General features: G+C 37.4%; 1 protein-coding gene across 1 annotated transcript in view; it reads right to left on the bottom strand.

Annotated features, from left to right (window-relative positions):
• Positions 1-22,036, bottom strand: part of LOC107685068 (breast carcinoma-amplified sequence 3-like) — a 269,249-nt gene that overhangs the window by 145,156 nt on the left and 102,057 nt on the right. The window contains exons 17-22 of the mRNA XM_016481528.1: positions 12,601-12,725; positions 12,117-12,282; positions 11,557-11,657; positions 6,739-6,839; positions 4,057-4,253; positions 3,286-3,383 (exon numbers count right to left, since the gene is read on the bottom strand). Coding sequence (XP_016337014.1) covers positions 3,286-3,383; positions 4,057-4,253; positions 6,739-6,839; positions 11,557-11,657; positions 12,117-12,282; positions 12,601-12,725 — 788 coding nt within the window. The remainder of the gene's footprint in view (positions 1-3,285; positions 3,384-4,056; positions 4,254-6,738; positions 6,840-11,556; positions 11,658-12,116; positions 12,283-12,600; positions 12,726-22,036) is intronic.

Here is a 22,036-nt window from a genome sequence, read left to right as displayed (position 1 = left end):
TTTTTTTTTTTTTTTTTTAATTAATTTGTTTTGGAGGAAAAAAATAACCTTTTAGGCATCTAAAATACATGCATAATGGTACATTCCAACTCTTGACATACATTTTCTTTAGAAGACCATGGTATATCGTTTTCAATTAAAACCATGTAGTTACATTGCAATTCCTAATAAAGTTACTGACCAACCAGTAACTTCAGTTATTTGTACTCATATTTGGCATTTTAAATCCATACCCCACCATAAAAACAATATACACTCAAACAGATGAGCACAAACAAAAACACGCGTCATCGCCCCTCTCACAATACAAGACACACTTGCAGCTATCAGTCAAGCTTCTTCCAGAACGTGACAGTAAACTCACAACACGCCAGCATCTTTCGTGCACTCTCGCCCGCTCATCTCCCGATCTCCGACAGGCCCCTGCCACCCCGCCTCGCCACACACATAACAACCGGGCCAGGAAGGAAAATACCGGACCCCGAACAAATGACGGGGTGTTTCTGCTACTGAGTCATAACAAAATACAATCAAAAGAGACTTGTATTCCTGCTCGCTTTAATGGTTCAAATAGATAAAGCGCCTCCTGTCTTCTCTCGCACAATGCGCTGTGTAGTCTAGAAGGGCCAGGGTGACGCTCCGGGGACCAGATAGGAGTATCGATAATGCTGACTGCATGTCCAATTGATTTTGGGAAGCTGAGACAGTGGCTGTGAGATTCTTTCTTTTTCCTGATACGCTGTGTCAAGCAGACGGGCGCTGCTTATGATGGGTTTAGTGTCAGCACACACATCCGGCAGAAATGGCCACATGGAGCCAGCTCCCTTAGGGGTGGTATCTAACACAAAGGACACCACATAAACACACACAGCACAGTAACATTAATATATAACAGCCAGGAGGCTCTGATATCTTCATGTGATCTTTCTGAAGCACTTACTTTACAATGTAAAGACCACAGATCTGTTGCAAAACCTAGTGGGCTGCCTTGCTGTCTACATATGGTCAAATAAAGCTTTAAGCATACACAAATACACACAGCATATTCAATCATTTGTGTATATTCACATATTCAGCATATTCCAACTAATTTAATTATTATATTTAAAATATTATTTAATCACACCTTTCAAGTATCTAATTAATTAAAACTTTTTATGAAAATCAACACTTGCGCACAGCCAGGACTGTCGCAATGCATTCTGGGATTGACTTCTCCACAAAGGGTACATGTAATGCTGACTTAGAATGTGGCCAGAACAAGGTATAATTAAGTTGACTTTTTTTTTAAATGACTTATTATTTATTTTAATTATAATTAAATAAAATGTATAAACACGTTATTATAAAAAGAGTTTACAATATATGACATATATTACAATAGTTTTAATTAATGCATTTATTTTATTTTACAAATTTGTCAAAAGACAAAGTTCTGGAGAAAACCCCAAAACACCTTTCTTTCTTCCTTCCTTCCTTCCATCCATCCTTCCTTCCTTTTAAATATTTTATTTTATTTTATATATAATTATTTTATTTGTAATAAAATAAAAATGCCAAAAATACACTATTTTATTATAAAAAGAAAAAAGTATATATTTTATCCACATTGTATGTGCTGTGTTGCAAGATGTAAAAATAAAAATTTGTCAATTTTGTTTATTCCAGACTAAAAGTTCTAATAATAAAAATGAAATAAGAATATTTTAATTAATGCATTTTATTTTATTCTACAAATTTGTCAATAAATGAAGTTCTTGAGAAAACACCCTTTAGTTAGTTATAAAAAAAATAAAAAATAATGAATAAAATACACACTTTATTTTATTATAAATACAAAATAAAAATATAAAATGAGTATAAAAAATTACAAAAAAAGTAAATATTTTAATTATTAATTCTTTATTTTCTTCATTAAATAATTATTAATTATTCAACATTTTTGTCAACACATTAAGTTCGGGGAAAAAAAATCTTTTGGGCATCTGAGATAACCGTTTACATAAATGCTGGCCTTAAGGCAGTAAAGTTGCCTTAAAAAATGCCTACTTAGTGTATACATAGGCTCACTAGGTATTGGAACAGAACACACGACAATGCAAGAGACATAAACTGGGCAAATGGGTGAGACAGCCTAAACCAAGCCTAAACAGAAAACAAGACAGAGACAGTGTCCTACAAGACAGCATCAGATCCTCCAGGTCAGCCTGGACTAGAGAGAGACATCGCGGTAGAGGAGGTGTGTCTGCGCTCTGCGGGATAAACAGGGCTGTGCAGTCTTTTGAAGGCACAAAGACAAAGTGATGAGCACTGATAAGAGGAGGCGCCACACTGCTTGAAGCCCTGAGAGCTCAGCAATCACACACAGACTGATAAGCATTGACCCATAAAGACGACTCCGGCAGCTCTCCTCCAGACAGGCCAGAGAAGAGAGAAAGAGAGGGAGGGGAGCTGTGTGATAAAGATGGTTACTTTCTTTCTTTTCGAGGTGAGGGTTTAAAGGAGGGGCGACGTGAGATGATGACGAGACTGTTTTCTTGACAGGAAGTCACTAGATGCAAAGTAACATCAGGTCCGTTTGAAGACACCGCAGAGAGTCAGTGCAATCTCAAAGATGAAAACTCCTGACAGTGCGATGCAGCTAACGTGTGTCTACAGACCAAGCACTAAACATCACAACAGTCAACACGGCCTACCTTCTACTGACAAACCACATTTCGGAGCTTCACAAATGTGGTGCTTTGATTTCAATGAAACATGAAAGACTGTGTCGCACACATATATGTGTAAGCATACACAGCAAAATATCACTTTGTGACTGAAAAAGAGCAAACAGTGCAGTGTACTTTAATTCTCTGAAATTGATTTTCTCTCTTGTTTTGTTTAGACTGTAATGCCTACACAGGTTCAAAATGGAGAGAAATCTTTTAAAAGTACAAGCCTGACCAGATCTTTGTTGATTGGATTATCTTAACATGACAATTGGAGGAATGAAAAAAAAAGGAATCAACATCCCTCCAAACAACATCCATCTAATCTAACACAAAGGTCACAATAAGCCTATTTACCAAATGTAGACTGCTGATAGTTTTTCAGCCAGGTTTTATCTGTTTCTGTGTAACATACCATGAAGTTAAAATGCATAAAGTGTTCTAATGCTCAGAAAAGAAAGTTGAGTCAAGCTAGAGAGGATTCTTGCAGATTCATCATACTGGTAACTGTTTTTTGCAATCCAAATGCTTTAGATCCTGTTGAAAAAACCATAATAGCAGCCAGTGGTCTTACCTGAGCCGGTATCTATGACTGTAGACTGGCCTCTACGGTCGGCCACCAGGCGAGACGAGCCAGGCATGCTAACGGGTTCTGAACGCACCGGCTGAATTCTGCAACATAAGGACAAGAGATATTCAAAAATTGTGAATTAGACTCCTACACTAGCATTAGCCACAACAGTGTGAGTGACGACAGTTAGCAATGTGAAGTGTGAATTAAGAGGTTCAGTTAATTACCTAACAAATTTAATCGATTTAATGACATAGCATGCTGATTAATTAATTCAGCATTTAAATATTAAACATATCTCAATAATTGCTGTAAAAACACCACCAAATTATGAAATTATAGAAAGATAAAATGATAGAACAGCAGACAGAAAGATAGACAGATAGATAAATGACAGATAGACTGACAAAACGACAGACAGACAGACAGAACTACAGACAGACAGACAGACAGATAGATAGACAGGCAGACAGATAGATGACAGACAGATAGACAGAACGACAGACAGACAGACAGACAATGAACAATAGACAGACAGACAGACAGACAGATAGACAGACAGACAGATAGACAGATAGAACAATAAAATGAATGATAGATGGACAGAGTGTTTGTACTGTACAAGTGCTGGCTAGAGATGGTCAGTATGTGTATTTAGTGAATTTCTGTGGTTAGTAACATGAGTCTATGCTGTCACATTGTGAATTGGGTGTTGATGATAGCAGCTGGTAATGTGAGCAGCATTGTGTGTGAATGTGTGTTTAGTGTCGGCACCTGAGGCTGTGCAAGTCCAGGTCATCTGTGTCGAAATCAAGAAGAGGCTGCTGGGTGTCGCTGGGCCCCTGTGACTGTAGTACAGAAGAACTGGAGGAGATAACAGTGGTCTGACCCGACGGATGGATGGTCTTGAACTGAAACTGAGGGCCCATCCAGAGTCTCCTGTGAGGGCCGGTGTGGGTCACAATTTCCACCTGTAAAGTATAACATCAATAGAGATGAGCACTTAAACAGCTAAGTAACTTCAGCAAAGTAATATATTTTTGAGTGCACAATATTCAGGTGAATCAAACAGGACTTTATTCTATGCATCAGATTTTTGTAATTATTTATTTATTTATTATTAGTGCTGTCAAACGATTAATCGAGATTAATCGCATCCAAAATAAAAGTTTTTGTTTACTTAATATATCTGTGTGTACTGTGTATATTCATTATGTATATATGAATACACACACATACAGTATATATTTTGAAAATATTTGCATTGTATATTATTTATATTACAGATAAATATATTTAATGTATATATTTAAGAAAAATATGCTGTTTATATATGTATGTGTGTGTATTTATATAGACATAATAAATATACACAGCACACACACATATATTATGTAAACAAAAACTTTTATTTTGATGCGATTAATCGTTTGACAGCACTATTTATTATTATTATTTATTTTTATTTTATTATTTTTCTCCACTCACACAACATCAGTTACATCAACAGTAAAAAAATAAAAACACAATTCACAATGCAAAACATTTGTTTTCTTATTAGAACAAATGTTCTCAACTGGTAGATATATATATATATATATGATTAAAATAAAATAATAATAATAATAATAATAATAATAAATGATAAAAAATGTATTAAAAATGGATCCATGTATTATTATTATTATTAATTTTTCTTAAAATATAAAATATTATCTGCATTCCTAAATTTCTGATGACTATTAAAATTATTAAGTGATAAAAAATAAATTTCTGATGTTCCACTTTGTTGTCTTATCACTTAGCACATCTTCGAAATCTCATACATGAAACTTAACAGAAAAACACTTTATAAAAGCTGAAACGCCTAATTAATAAAGTATTTAATATCTATAATAACGTTCAATTAAAAAAAAAAACTTCTGTGGGCAAGTGTCTGTTTTTGACCAACAGTATCAAATCTGAGGAGGGGAAGCGAGGTTAGACAGACGCCACTCTTCCTCCCCAGTGGACCGCATTAACATGGCACAGAAAGACACTAACATCATGAAGCAAGAGAGAGGGAGGAGTGGAGGAGAAGACCGTCCATCCAGCCAGCATCTCTCTCTCCTCTTCATTTCTCCATCTTTTCTGAAAGAGCATGGTGTGGGGTCAACTCTTCTGTCCTCTTCCTGTCACATCTGTGTAAATGAGGCCAGCGGTATGTGTGTGTTTTTTTTCTCTGTAGTTAACACCAACAGTGTCACACAGCCCTGAGAGAAACAGATGCGGCACTGGCTTTTATTCTGCTTTCGTGGGGGACATGGCCAGATGTTGCCCCCCTCTGCACTCTCTCCACACTTCGCCTTGAGCCCGCCATATTGCAGCCGCCTCTCACTGACAGCACTTATTACACACAGCCTGCTGCCACAGCACTCACAGAGGACTGTGCTTTTTATGCTATGTTGCCATAACACACAACAGACAAGCAGACTAATTGCAATCGCATATAAAGCAGATAAATAGAGCCATCAACAGGGTTTAGGCTGTGTTCAGCCAATAGCTGTCGCTGCAAGTGTTAATGGTGTCCTTAGGCAGGCGGGATGTGATGGGGAAGTATGCTGTCGCTAATGCTGGTGCATTAACAACCTTAAGATTTAAGAGCTTTGGCTGAGGCCAGTCAGGCCACACAAAAACTGCCACACACATGCTGGACCTGTTGCGTCTGCGTAACTAGAGTATTACATCATAAAACGTACAAAAGTCTGAGACCACTTTGTAAATCTGGGATTAAGAACCTAATTTAAATAAATCAAAGTTTTGGGATTCGGAATAATTTAGGAAATAGGAAATGCTGAAATATATATTATTTGTTTTTTTCCAATTAAAACTTTTCATTATGCTGATAATACCATTTGTAATTTAAAATAACAAGAACAATTTTTACTAATGTTCATAAACTTTTGGATCCCACTGTACATGTCTAAATAAATAAATAGTGGCGTTATTGATAAATTAAAACTATTAAAACTACATTTATTGAAATAAAGTTGAAATAAAATATAAAAATTTGATATGAAATATGAAAAACAAATCTAATTAAAATGACAAAATCCCAAAATAAAATTACTAAAATTACAAAAAAAAGAAGAAAAAAAGATGAATGATAAATGAATAAGTCAAAATATCAATAATTACTTTCATAAATAAATAAATAAAGTGTGTTTTCTAATAAATCAGGCAATCATTCATAATAGTTTGGATGACAAAAACTGGAAAAAATTAAATAATGCATAAGATCCATGCTGGGTGAGCACAGCTGATAATGAAACAAGACATTTTTTATGACTTATACCAGCAACAACTCTGTTTCACTGAAATGCACGATGTGTGTAGCTTGAGTGTTGTTTATTAGGGTTAATATTAAACCAAGGCAGAGATGAAGGCCATGGGAGGAAGCTGAGAGTTCTGACTCACCTGTGAGAGCCATTCTTCGTCCTCCTGGCCACTGTGATCGGATGCCAGACTGTCATAAGACTCATGCCGGGTAATGGGGCCAGGGCTGCCAGGAGGAGCCACTGCACAGAGGAAGAAAATAATAATTAATTATGTACGAAAAATATATTTTTGTTTTATTCAAATAAAATAAAAATACAGAGTACTTATTAAAATAAAATGCAGTGCACTTCTTTAAAGACTCTAATATAATATAATATAATATAATATAATATAATATAATATAATATAATATAATATAATGGGTCACCTTGCTAACAATAAAGAGTGAACAGTCAATTATAAAATCTTCAGCTCTTTCCATGAAGTCTCTGTAAGAAGTGCATGGTACATCACTTTGCATAAAAGCACCAATAAAACACCTACTTAGTAATTAACATTTTTGGGCTGTGGAAAGCCAACAAAAATGTTCACAGTATGTTTTGGTATGCGAGCGAGAGCGGGACATATAAAAGAGTGCGGAGCTTTCAGCAGCAAAGACAGCATGGGCAGTGACAGAAGAAGCACTTGGAGGCTTCACTAAGCAGGCGCCAAGTATTCAGACTAATGTGCACAATCAGTGGTTTCCCTTCCCACCTCCAGGCAAACACATGCCTTTGTTACCAATGTACATAATACAGCAGTGAATAATAAAGATGTCAAGCCCTCATCTGGAGGACACAAGGAGCCCGTCTCTCTTGTTGCCTCTTCTTCACTCTATCTGTCTCGCAGACATAAGTGCTCACACACCAGGTGTTCAGACACACTGGATGAGGTGTTCCTGCCAGCTTCATGCCGCAGTCACTACTGTGTGAGTAACAGATACACCGACACCTCCACTTGAAGGGGAAATCTGCTCGCTATCCATCCTACTCAATCACAGTAACACTAGCCGCTGCCAGAGCGCGGCCTCCGCTATCCCAGCAAGCTGCATTATGCGGACATAAATCGTAGAGTGACTTACCGACCTCTGATAGGTCAGAACAGAGCCAGAGCATGTTACCTCTTAAACACAATCAAGCTCTGGCCTTCCTCCTCCCCTCTTTCTAAAGCCCAGGGGGACAATAAGTGTTGACTAATAAATAATTGAAGCGTAAGAACAGTAGCTGGCTCTGTAGATCAGGTTACAGTGGGTTCATAACGGCCGGGCTTAAGAGGTCGAGGGCTCCTGGACTGTTAAGAGCAGTTTATCTGTTGTGAGTTAGAGTGTGAGCAACAGAATAAGGACAGGAAACAGGCCATGACCGCATAAACCCGCAGTATCACAGTCACAGCCTGGTTGCAAATTTGCTTTGGCCACCAACACACAAAACATGTACAAACAAGCTTTCAGTTAAATTATGTTTGTTCAGGTGCATAACGGTGTACGCATTGACACCTGGAAAAAGAAGCCAGACTAGGTTTTGTTAATGTTGTTGCTTTTACTGTAGTTATTGTCCCCCACTCTACCTCGAAAAAATGAACACTTATCATTTTAAACAACTTAATGAATTGATTTCATAAACAAACAGATGAACCAATATACTAATTACAATTGTGCTAATAACAATATATTAAACAAATATTTATAAGTATTTATTTCTATAATTATATAAAAAAGTGAGTAAGTGAAAAATATGTAAATTTGAAAATATGTATTATTTAGATATTTAGTTATGTATACATTTTTATTAATTCATTCATAATTATTTTTATTTTAATGAATGACGTGTATGGCCACTTTTTATGCACATAAAAATAATCAACGAGAGGTGTGAAGAATTGTGCTACTGCTGTTATTTTTCCCCATATTACAAACAAACAAATAAATTAATTAATTTAGTTGTTTATTAATTAAAAGAGTCAATTAATGAATGAATTCATCCATTTTAATTGTATTATTTATTCCAAAAACAATCAAATCTGTATATTTAAAATTATATTTATTTATTCATATAGTGATATTTATATAGTAGCCAATATGTTAATAAAATATGTAAAAATATAAATATTTACATAAATACTAATCAATTATTTCATTCATTTTTATGCTTTTTTTCATTGGTTGGTCCATGGTAAAAATGAATACTGTATATGGCCACTTTCCATATACATTAAAATGTTCAGTTAAATAAAGTGCAAGAAGAATTGTGGACTTATAAACCCTTGCATCAGATGTTTCTGCTATTACTATCGTTATATTTTCTACTCTGTCACTATAAAAAAAAAGAAAACAGACTAATTTAATTAACTTATTTATTTAGTATACTCTGAATATAGCTATAGAATCCCAGATGCATTTGGGTATATTCTGCACGCTTGTTCCAACAATACAATGAAAGATGCCTAATAAATGCAGTGTGTAAGTTGTAAAGGTCACAGGCTGCACCTTCCTGCAGCTATGAATGAAACCCTCACACCTTTCCTCATGAAATCTGGGCTCATTCATTAGAGAGCTCTCAGACACATAGCCGCCACTCTCTCTGCTCAACGACAGCTAATGTCGCAAGCTGAGGATTCCCTGAGCGCTGTCAGTTGGACCAAATGAGCTTCGCTGGGCCAGCGCGTCCTTGTTATCTACCCATCATCTGGGTATCATCAGCAGTGGCTGGGTAATGCTCCCCTTCCAGAGTGCTGCCAAAGGCTGGGCAGATGGACAGGTGGAGATAGTGACCAAGAAGTGGCGCCACGGTTGCTTTTATCACCAGTCGTGCAGGCTCCAGCTCCTCTGACCCTACCGTCCACATGCTGCATTTTTAATCAGCCAGGTCATCCAATCTAGAAGCAAGACCAGAGCTGTCAATCACAAAGCCCTGCTCGCTGCGAGTCCTCACAGTTTGAGGGTAAAGGCACGCACCCCGCCCCTTTCTGAGACCGCTGAGCCTGGGAACAGTCTGCTACTGATGCCCCTCTGCTATCTCCAGCTCTCTTCCGCCATCTTTCTTTGTATTCTCACCTTTCAGAGTGGCCTTTAACAAAGTAATTACAAAGAAAACGACAGCCTGATAACATTAACGCCCAGCTAAGGCTTCTTTATGCTTGATCCATAAAGAAGTTGCGTCACTTCCTGCCTATAACTACATTGCTGAGAAGACCTCAGTGATCAATCTAGCAAATGTATTAAATGAAACATTTGGTAATAAAAGGTTTCTTGATTTTGTCAACATTAATGAAGACAAGAAGAAAAAAGCAAATCAATAAAAAATGATTTCAATACAAAAATGATGACAAGAAAAAATAACAGCATAAAATTTAGTCTGAAAACTCGAATACGTCAGTGGTTGCTGTAATCAGGTGAGTAAATGTTAATGAAAAGAGACAAAAGAAAGTGCATCACTATGATAATTCTTTAAATTAAAACAAAAACATGACAAGAAAAAAATAACATTGCAAGTTATTAAACAAATCTAAAAAGAGTTTTAAAATAGTGTTTCAAATAACCCAATCATGGTCAATAATAGTCAATAACCCAATCATAGTCATAGTCCTGTTAATACATTTAAATTAATATACAGGTGCATCTCAATAAATTAGAATGTCGTGGAATTTGTTGAGATAGTGAATTGGTGGGTTTTTGTTAAATGTGAGCCAAAATCATCACAATTAAAAGAACCAAAGACTTAAACTACTTCAGTCTGTGTGCATTGAATTTATTTAATACACGAGTTTCACAATTTGAGTTGAATTACTGAAATAAATTAACTTTTCCACGACATTCTAATTTATTGAGATGCACCTGTATAAAATATATGAATATTTTGCACTTTTGAACTAAAATTCTATTTTCATTTACTAAAATTAGATGCCATTTTAGTCAGACTGAAACTGAAAAAGTATGCATATAGACACACACACACACACATATACAGTATATACTAATGGGGAGAGAATACTGCAAAACAAAACACACACTGGATACGTCAGTTATTGCTGCTCATGTTGCGACACAATGCAGCAAGCAATCAAAAGTGGCACGTCGTGGGCTGCCCGGCACACAGGGCCGGGGGCGCAGGATAAACACGTCCACATGCATATGCACATACTCTCCTGAGTATCAGGTCGGTGAGGTTCAGCTGTAATAGAAGTGCACAGGGCAAAGATCTCTGGCTTATTTTAATTAAACATTAGCATTAATGCACTGAACAAGCTCATTATACCTTTCTTTGCCCCCTGGTGGACCGCATCCACGCCGAGCCGTTGCCACGACCGCTCACGCATGGCTATTTCATCACTCTGACACATGCATGGTGATTAGACCGACTTCCAGAGAATATTCTACCCGTTTAGCCTTGAGCACGTGGGCTTTAGTGGCAGAGAAGAAATGTGAAGCTTGGCCTGAAGGACCCAGACAGCTAATTACTCATTAATGTTTATGATTATCCAAGCTAACGCAACAATGCTGACTTATTCAAGATATATTAGATGTGTGGTCATCCGTGAGCCTTCTGCCCTTGAGTGCATTCTCTTGCCTTTCATACAATAACCCAAAGTGCTTGCGCTCTCTATGCAACTGTTATTAAATTACACGAGTTTAAAGCCACACTAATTGGTTTAATCTGAACGCTGGGTTAATTTGGCGCTATGATGAGTTTCAGGGCATGTATGTACTAGCGAGTGACAAAGGCCTGATTCACAACACCAATGGAGAAAAAAAAAAGCGCTTCATCCACTGCTACATCAAATGGAAAGGATTTATCTCTGCAACCGTTCAAGAACAGGCAGGCAGGAGAGATTGAGTTTACCGTTCATGTTTCTAGTGTTGTGGTGCACCAATAACGGTTAAAAACAAACATCTCCAGTTAGACACACACACATACTTACATCTAGCCAGGACGTATTGATAGTACTGCACAAAGTCTGAGGCAAGCACCAAGGGGTGGCTGCTGTTGAAAGGTGGTTGTAGCTCATTCCACTGCAGTGTCCTACTCAAAACAAACACAGAAATCAATTTAGGAAGTGCATATCAAAGGGCCAGATGTATATAACAGTCTCCAGCTGAGCTATAATGGACTCAAACTCTCCGCAGCCCGGTGGACCTTCCATTTCTCCTGTCTCATGTGGGCCACACGAGCTATACAGCTCAGTACATACAATCACTTAACATGTACAATCAGATCAGAAAGCCATTCTGAAAGCAACCCCTGCCTGTTTCCATTTTCTTCGCTTGGTCACAAGCATTATTGCATTATGACTGAGCTCAGCGTCTGGGTCGGTGACAAGCCATGATGTTAATCATTTGCTTGCCCTCATTAAGGCACCATATAAGCTGTTTTATGTAAATGATATGACTGCAGTGGGTCGTGTCAGGAGCTTATGTCGGACTGAAGGTGAAGTGTAAAAGCACGTAAATAGGTGTGGTGCTGAGAGCCTTGGGGCAAGACCTGGCTAGATTCCAACAGGCTCTCGGACAGGTGTTCAACTCCAGAGGCGTGTCGTGGCCTATCTTTTGCGCCGTGCTGATTGGACGAGGCTCCAGCACGTGCTCCACCAGGTTTCCGTAGCAACTCAGGATGTACAGCGATTCAACAACAGCCTGGCGAGACTGATCTAACAGGGAAGAAAAGTCAAGACTAAGTTATTGAAGATTAAGATTTTGGTTTCTAACATGAGCTCAATTTTTTTGTGGATTTTGTGGAATAGATTTTGCAGTTCCATTTGGTACCACTTAAAGGATAAAATAATTAAATAAAAAGAGGATACCAGAGCTTCTAATAAATAATAAATTAATAGAACATAAAAATATAATATAATAACTAAAATATAATAAAATACAAAAAAAAAAAAAAAAAATTCTACCCACCAATAATCAAACCAGTTAATTAAGCTAAAGCTTAAAAATGATGTCTAAATAAAGCAATGTCAGACCTTTCTCTCTCTTCATGTTGGGGTTGGTGATGAACCAAGAGTGGGAGGAGGCGAAGACTGCAGCCATGCAGAACTCCCCACTGCTGGACTTACTGGGAGAGATCTGGGGAGGTGGCTTGGATTTGCTACATTAAAAAAAAAAGTCACAAATGACAATAAGTATATAGAGAGTGAGAAAGAAAGAAAAAAAAAGAAAGAAGGAAAGAGAGAAAGAAAGAAGGAAAGAAAGAAAGTCTGCTTTTGGTGACTGGCATCCAGAGTAAAACAGGAAAATTAAAGCCACATTACTGACAAGAAAAGAGACACAGTTGGGATGTAAAAAATCAAGACAACATTTCCTGCATATGAATGAAATCTCTCAAGAGTTTCAAACAAAAAATGCACATCCACAAACAAAATACTGGGCTTGTAAACAATAAACATAATACACATTCATACTTCATGCAAGTAAAAAAAAAAAACATGTTATTTGGCTTATTAGTTCACTACAACTGTTTTTAGATGTTTAAGTGTAATCTGGAAGACACAGTTTACAATATGTTTATGTGTACACATGTTAATGAGAAAATAAAATGTTTTTAAATTTGCAGTAAAATGCATATTATTAAAAATGTTGCTTTCGACAGGATTCTTATTTCACTTTGTATTGGCCAAAATAACCACATTAAGTTTTATTTAGCAAGCAAAATTTCACCACAGTTGTCGAAACCAGAAAACCGCTAGCTGATGTTTTAAATTTCTGTCCAGTGGATATAATGATGTTGTTAAAGCTTAACACATACATATACACTCTAGGAGTCTGTACAGATGCCACATAATGGCTGTCATTTGTTTATATAGCTGCTTCAAATGGAAGCTTTTAAGCTGCTTTGGAAGGCATCATTTTAGTCTTGGCATTTGAGAAAAATTATTAAGGACCTATTGAATTATTCCTTACGTCAGTAAGATTTTGAAAAAGCCAAGGAGAAAAATGAGCTGAGAGATAAGGACTCACATATGGAATTTATTCTAGAACAGAAGCCATGTGGTGTCATTGTCCGACTCCCGCACAAACCCGCACTGTAAAAACCTGCCCTCCATATCTCAAACATACAAGAGACTCCCAAAACACTGACTATTAGCCGTTTCACACAGAACCACACTTCAGATACCATCAGCCATGCAGATATACACACTCAAATACACACAAATGGATGTGAATGGGAGCAACAAATTATTACGAGTTTCAATTTAATGCAACTAAATTACTAAACTGAACTAAATGTAATTCTACAATATAAAAAATTAACATCAGAACAATTCAACAAGATTTTTGCTACTCATCCGCAGTGAGTGAAACCTCGGCTGCATCTCAAACTACACTTACTCCACAAAATGGGCCATTCACACGGAACACATTTGTGCATTCAAAAAATATGAAGAGAAAAGAAGAGAAACAGAATGGATGAAATACTTGACACGGCATCCTAAATATGGAGTACTCAATGCGCAAGATGATGAAAAACAGCAAGAAAAACAACGTACTGATTTCTGAAGCAATCCTATGTTGCATCTTTTCAGTATTTTCTTCTTTCAAACTGTATTAAGAATTTATTAAATAGAAAACTTTTTTTAATTATTTGAAATTGTAATATTTCACAATATTACATTTTTTTTTACTGTATTTTTGATCAAATAAATGCAGCCTAGATAACCATAAGAGCAAAAAAAAATCATATCAACCCCATACCTTAGTTTCTAATATTTCTATTGTTCTAAAGCCAAATCAAATGATTAATATATTATCTGGAAAAAAATATTGGTAATGTTCTAACCTGTACATGTATTAACCTGATGAACATCTCCAATTTAATGTAATTTAATTCAATTTAAAGTTAATATTTAATCCCAGAAAAGTTCCATGGACCGCAGACACCGCCTTTTAGTTTGCAACCCCTGATATATGTGATTAATTGCTATGAATTTTATTAATTCATCAGCATGTAATTCATTCAATTCAAATATGCAATCGATTGAAAGCCCTAGTCATTATGCATTAAAAGAGAAGATAACTGCAAAACAAAACTGCCGATTGTAATGAAATTGTTGCAGACCGTGGAGCCTGGACTGAGAGTTAATGTGGATGAATTGTCCAGTGTTTGAACCGGGACTCTTCAAGCCTTGCATTACACTAATAGGTGTTGAGTGACCTGTTGCTGAGCTGCACTCTCACTCCGTCACTTCCCTTAAAACTGTCATCAAGTCGTAAATTACTCTCAGGATGAGGAGTGATGTTGACATCTTTGTTTAGCCAACACCAGGCAAGGATTGCTGGTCGAGAAAGGCTAAATACAAAAAATACAAAGTAAAGAAAAGCAGGGAGAGATATTGGCACATATTTATTGGTGTTGGACGGAGGTGGAGGGAATAACTAAATATCTGACCGGTGTGAGCCGCTGATGGGGAGATACGAGCGGTTTGTCAGTATATCACCTTGGCCGGAGCAGCCGTGAACGTCTCGCTGTCTGTCAGTGTAGAACAGAGGACACGGCACTAAATAAACACACTCAGCCGCCACAGGATTTAAAGAGCAGAGCACAGTGAAGTGCACAGTTTTTCTTTTTCTCCCTCTAATAAAACCAGGAATCCCAAGTGGGATAACGAGGAGAGAAGACAACAGACATTTTGATAACCTCAGATCTTTAGAAACGCCGCTTCCTTTGCCCTAACCATCACGGAGTGTAGAGAAAAACACGGAGCGTAGCTCAAAGAAGCATTTAAATCCTTCCTGTTCCACCATGGAGTTCAAGGCAGTGAGGAAAGTGAAGGAGCTTAGCAGTTTTCCAGTCTGGGATGCAGGTGAGGAGCTGGCTTTTTTCAGGTTTGGAGGAGCTGATGCACTTTCTTGAAGGAAAACTGTGAAGGATGGGTACACAGATGTTCTTAATAACAAAACCAAACCCAGTGTGACTAAACATTTATTCCTTTGAAATCACAGGCTGACACTGCCCGCCACAAATCTGAGAGGAAATTGTATCCGTTTCAAAGTGCTTTGCATAATAAATCTGGAAATATTCTTTAAAAGGTATATAATGGGGAAGTCGTGGCCTAATGGTTAGAGAGTCAGACTCGTAACCCAAAGGTTGCGGGTTCGAGTCTCGTACCGGCAGGGATTGTAGGTGGGGGGAGTGAATGTACAGCGCTCTCTTCCACCTTCAATACCACGACTGAGGTGCCCTTGAGCAAGGCACCGAACCCCCAACTGCTCCCCGGGCGCCGCAGCATAAATGGCTGCCCACTGCTCCGGGTGTGTGTTCACGGTGTGTGTGTTCACTGCTGTGTGTGTGCACTTAGGATGGGATAAATGCAGAGCACTAATTCCTAGTATGGGTAACCATACCATACTTGGCCACATGTCACGTCACGTCACTCACTCACTTATAATGTCATGCCAGTAATGATGATGAGACGAAAAACACTGCAAAGAGCCAGTCTGAGTTAAAAGCTGGGCATTACTTTGAGCGCTCCTCTCCTAGCGGTGGGACTAAAGCTGGCCAACTATGGTAAAAGCTCTTTGAAGAGGCTTTGGTCAGCAGATGATTTGGTCAACATGTTCTTATTTGAGTGCACTTTACACTTGCATTGCATCTGAATTTCCTTGAAGCGACCGCTGGAGTTGGTTTGTCTGTATTTGAAATCACTCTTTTCCTCTGGGTCTCACTTAAAGTGGCTAGTATGACTCAAGCTGCAGTGATTCAGCGGGCCATTTGAGCGAACGGATTATTCTAAATAAATATTGGCATGGGGAGCGGCTTACACAAAAATGTATCCGAAAATCAATAAATTATGAAACATAAACATATTTAGTGAGATGGAGGAGAAGGGAAGACAGACGTTACTAAACAGAAGCCAATTTTGTCTTCCCCCTATTGGCATTTCCTCTGCTGCTTCTAGAGTGTTTTTCCTCTCTCTCTCTAACTAATTCACTGAAAAGACTCCTTGCATGTCATTTCCACTTTTAATTTAACATATGAGGACTCTTGACATGAGTTAATAGCTTTTCCTCAAGGGCATAATGCAATCTGTGATGTCCACCATCAAAGCCCGGCCACATTACAGTCCAGGCCACAGACGAGGCGCCATCGGGGGGAAGGCGGCCCCTCATTTGTTTTCAATGCAATGGCGGGCTTTAAACAACAAAAAGGACCACGGATCTCATTTGAACTTATCAGGGGACTTGCCGTGACAAGCTGACCATATGGTCGGTGTACGTCAGCCAGCGGGGCCTGTGTAACAGCGCTCATGAAAGGGTCGTGCAGAATGCAGACATTTCTCTCAACGTCACATTTATTATCTCACAGCAGCTTTTCCTCAGACACGGCTCGGGCACACGGCCACGGTCCACACACACTGTGGTAGCCATTTGGGAGGCCGGCATCAAACGCTAAAAGAGAAACAGAAACTTTCCCCCTCCATTTCCAGTGTTCCAGCTCATTGGGATATCGTTGAGGAAGGTGCCTGATTCGGCATGATTTCCCTTTTCCTTAGAGAGCTGCCGGAAAATATGCTTTCCCCAGGTGTGAGCGCAGCGGTCTATGGTATTTACAAGCTACCAAGTTTTGAGGTTTGTGATGGTTGTACTTCTTCGTTCTCTGCTCTTCTGAGTAGAGGACACTTTCAAAAATAAAAGTTGTCATAACCTACATCAATCAAAACCTTTCCTGAACTACACAAGATCTCTCTGTTATCCTGAAAACAGAGCACAACAATCAGTTCGGGAAGTCAAAATACATGATTTGCTCCATGCAGAAATAAATGTATAGCATAATGTATAATCCAAAACATCCGACAATTCTGCAGTATTTAAAATCTATTGTTTTTATACACCTTATGAATGATTAAAAGTCAATTGCCTAAAATCATACTTTTTTTTTTTTAATGTTGCCATTTCTGATTCTTTATTCATGATTATTTGAAAATGCAGTAAATTAACAGGAAAAATAGGAAACTGAAAAAGCATATTTTTATAGTATTATTTTGTACGCTTTTTCAGTCGACTTTTGGTTTAATTAAATTTTATTTGCTTTAATTCATGGCTCCTAAGCTGTTTATCATAAAATCTTATGATCCACCATTTGTATTTGAGCTGCAATTGTCCATCTTTTTCCTGCGTGGGAGTGTTTTGTTTTGGAACACTTGATGATACTTAATACTTCCATTTGATATTAAGCACACTGTTCACTTCTCTAAAAGGAAAAACTAATTAACATTTAATACAACATCAAAATCAATCATATGATTCCGATGAAATGCGTAGCTCCAGTTGTGTCCCACATTAATGTGCCTAGCCCAGTCAAGAGGAAGCTATGGGGAATATTAAGATTTATCATGTTAATGATAAGGCTTTGAAACGCATACGTCCTCTGAGATCACAGTACAGCACTGCAGGAAAAAGATCTAATTGAAACGTATGTGAGGATACCACAACAAAAGTTGAAAGTCAAGCCAGAGGAAGGACAGCAGCACATGTGATTCATATTTCGGGGGGATGAGGGATGCAGGGAAGTCCATTTTGCTGAGGTTCAATCTTTGAAGCTGCATATATATACACAAAACATTTAGCTTTAATTTTGCTCTGCTTTAATTCTTACCTGTAAATAATTTAATATTTGCAGCAAAATGATGCATTGCTTCAATAATAATCACCCCCCTTTTGAAAGTAAAGTAACTTTCTGAGTTTGCATCTAATAAAAATCTCTGTTTTTCTCCATATACACTCAAGCCAATGATTATACATTGTCCAAATAAAATTGTCACATCAAATTAAAGGGTGAAGGAGATGAATGACTGCAAACGCATTGCACACATCTGACTCAACCATTGGCCAGAGCGATGCGCGCCGCACCAATAATTTTTTCACCCTTATTCCAAATGTTACCAGTCAATAAAATCATAACGACAACAATATGAATATGAACACAAAAGCATTTTTGAATAAACAATCTCTGTCGTCTGTTTGGGAAAAAACGGAGCAGGAACAGAATGATCACTTTGAAGGGAATGTTCGTTTAAACCACAGGATGGACTGACAAACAGAGCTCTGATGTTTTCTAACGTAGCAAAACACAATATTTTGCGATGAACTCTATAACAAAAACTCTCTTCTCTCTCCCATGAATTCAACGACATTGACTAACTTAACTTAAATGCCAAGCTGATGTCGTAGACATGCTTATGACCAACAAAATATTATAATTCACTAACGTTCCTCTCACAGTGGCCTTTATGCACAGTACTTTTCAACAGGCAACATTTTCAATTAAAACAAATTAGGTTAGCAATTACAAAAAAATACACAAAAGCCAAACAGCAAATCCACATACAAAAACAGAACAAAAAAGGAACAATAAAAAGCACATCCTTTGGTTCTCCTCACAGCGTGCTAGAATAAACTAAAGCCGAAAACAAACAAATTCTTGGAAACGAATGAAAGATGGAATGAACGCAGTCGTTTGCTGAAGCGAGGACAAAGCATGCTGGGAGTGAATTGGAAAAACTCACCATGGAGTTTTAATGGAAAAACATCCAGCCCCAAAGAGGTAGGGTCTTCATGAAGGGACAGATACACAGAGATAGATGGGAAAAGCATAATTATTGATTTGACTGGGCAAACAGTTTACCGTTTCATGATACATAAGTTAAAAAGCCATGACAATAGTGGGTTTTAACATTTTTTCTACTAGACCTGATCAAATTAGCAATAATATAACTATAATATAATGCAATTCTCATCACATGTCTAAAGTAAACTATGTTAGTGGTATTTAGGAGGGACGTGAGAGACATGAGGTCAGTTTCTTCCAGTCTGACAGTTCAATAGAAGTTCAATAGTGGTTTAATTTAAGTAAGATGCTGTGGAAGATGTTGTTTTATGCTGAAGGGTTAGTAGAAAGGAGAAGTGGATCCCTGATCTACAGCCAGAGCAATGGATGACCGTAAACATTTTACAGCCAATGGTGTTTCCCTAAAGCAATAAAAAGGACATGGAATCCAACTCTGGCAGAAGAAGTTGTACACTCTGTGGTCCTCTGGATGAGTTTACTATTCAGTAGTCGTGAATCACTGTCTGTGAAACAAAACCTTATAGTTTTACACAGACACTGAACCGTTCTCATTGGCAAACAGCTATCATGAAGATTTTCCCAGATCAAACAAATCGTGGCGTGAGAGATGAGTGATGGTCAGGCTAAGTTTAACTTATAATTGCTATTGTGTTTGACATTCTGAATAATAAATGAATCATAATCGCACACAGGGCTTAAGATACTCAAACATCACGGCCTGAGCAAAACAATCAAACTGGCAGGTTGCTTAGTTGCGTCTCAAGTGGCACAGAGTGAGACACTTCAGCTGAATGGACTCAACAAATATCCAGCTGTGAAAATGGATGGACGCCACTGTTAAATGAATGGTTTCCATGGAGATGGAAACATGTTAAACCTCGGTTTGTTTAGCAGCACTGATGATCGGTTTTGTGTTAGTGCAACTGTGAGATATAAAATGTCTATAAAAGATTAAGGGACACATTTGCATTGAAATAAGTAGGACAACACTGTACTATCTATCACATGACACGCTCATGCACTTCTAATAAGATCAGACCTGACTGCAAACCATAACAATAACATAAAAAGCAAGTGAAAAAAGCAGATTTTATCCAAATCCGTAGAGTGCTATGAGGGTCTTTATTCCTGAGAAATGTTTACAGGAAAAAAAAAAAAAAAGCCTGTTAACAGGAAGCAAGTCACAGGATGACAGTCAATGGGCGTCGAGGGCAACAACCCCACTTCAGCAGAATAATCTTTCACACGTTTATCTCTCTGATTTCCGTGAGCCTAATGCGGCACATCCAAAGGCATTAAAATGAGGTGATTTGAGCAAATGCTTATACTGTGACATGTCACATGGCTGGGTAGCACCCGAGCTCTTTAAGCTATTCGTACGGTCATTATGGCACTATGAGACAATGGCCCAAAACAGCTCAATTCACGTATTACACTAAGCCTACCACATCTGTGATGTCAGATCCAGCCATCCAGCAACACGCACAGTTGAATAAGAAAGAACACCATCAGTTAATGGTGAGGTGTGTGATTCCACCCAGTGATTCAAATATTCTAAATCTGTCCAGCAAAAAGATGTTCAAATTTGTTTAGTTTAGTTTTTTCTTAAAATTTTTATATCTACAGATCTACAAAGAGGCATGAGAAAGTGTTTTAAATACACTGTAAAAAATTAGTGTAATTTTAAATGTAAAATATTATAAAAACACTACAGAAAAAAAAAATGTTAATAGGTTAACAGTAAGTTCCAGTACTATATACAGGGAAAAACGGTAAAAGATCTAACCAGAAATTTCATGTAATTTCGCAGTAAAATGCTGTTAAATGTACAGTTTTTAAAAGTAAAAAAGAACAAATCAACATATAATTTAAATTCAAAAAATGTAAACTGATATTCCCAGAATTCCCTGTGATACTCCACATTTGAAAGTATTTTGTTTGAATAAAGTTTCTTAATAGTTTGTGTAATCAGTTGTACATTTATATTTGGGTTTTATGTTACATCTTCTGTATTTAATGAATGTTTATTGCACTTAAGTGTCATGTGTGTTACGATGATTGTGTTTTGTGTTTGTTATTGACTCTGTGCACCTTCTGTATATTAGAATCTAATTCAGCTTGTGGAAAAGCTACTTGTGAAGAACTTTGATTCTTCATGTGGCGTTCTCGTTTACCATCTGTTTTATTATGGTGGTTGTCAGTACATGTTAAAGGTACAAAACAGATTTTAGTAGCAGTGTGCGTTGTTAAATTTGCAGGTTTACATTCAAATTTTCTTGTTTGTAAATTAGTTTTACAACCACAGCTGCCAAAATTATTTTGTAAAAACCACAGAATGAATGAATGAATGAATTATTTAATTAATTTAACTGCTTTTTAGCCAAAAAAGGCAAGAATGCAGAAGCATTTTGCAGAAGCGACGACAAATGAGTATACAGCTATGCTTCCATCCACCTAGATGCACTCAATTGAGTTACGCACATTACATTTTGATGGAAACACATTTACAGAATAAATTTGCATCATAAATAACCATCAAAAAGTCATGTGACTTTGCCTCAACAAATCATATGATTGGATAACTGAACTAATCAGCACATCAATCTCATTACACACCATCTCAAATGTTATTTGAATAATTTTGAAATACCTGTCATCTAAATCAGTGTTTCCCAACCGGGGTGCCGTCGGTCGAGAGCAGGGGTGCCATGTAAAAAAATCCTTTTTTAATATTTTTAAATTGCTAAAATGTTCAAAAAAGCATCTATTATATAATATCCATTTCTGATGTCACCAATAATTAGAGATGCACCGAAATTTCGGCTGCCGAAAAT

Source organism: Sinocyclocheilus anshuiensis, unplaced genomic scaffold (genome assembly GCF_001515605.1).
Source record: "Sinocyclocheilus anshuiensis isolate Anshui unplaced genomic scaffold, SAMN03320099.WGS_v1.1 scaffold914, whole genome shotgun sequence".
In the NCBI taxonomy this organism is placed as follows: Eukaryota; Metazoa; Chordata; class Actinopteri; order Cypriniformes; family Cyprinidae; genus Sinocyclocheilus; species Sinocyclocheilus anshuiensis.
The sequence above is the reverse complement of the archived record's forward strand: the minus strand, read 5'-3'. Positions and strand labels throughout refer to the sequence as shown.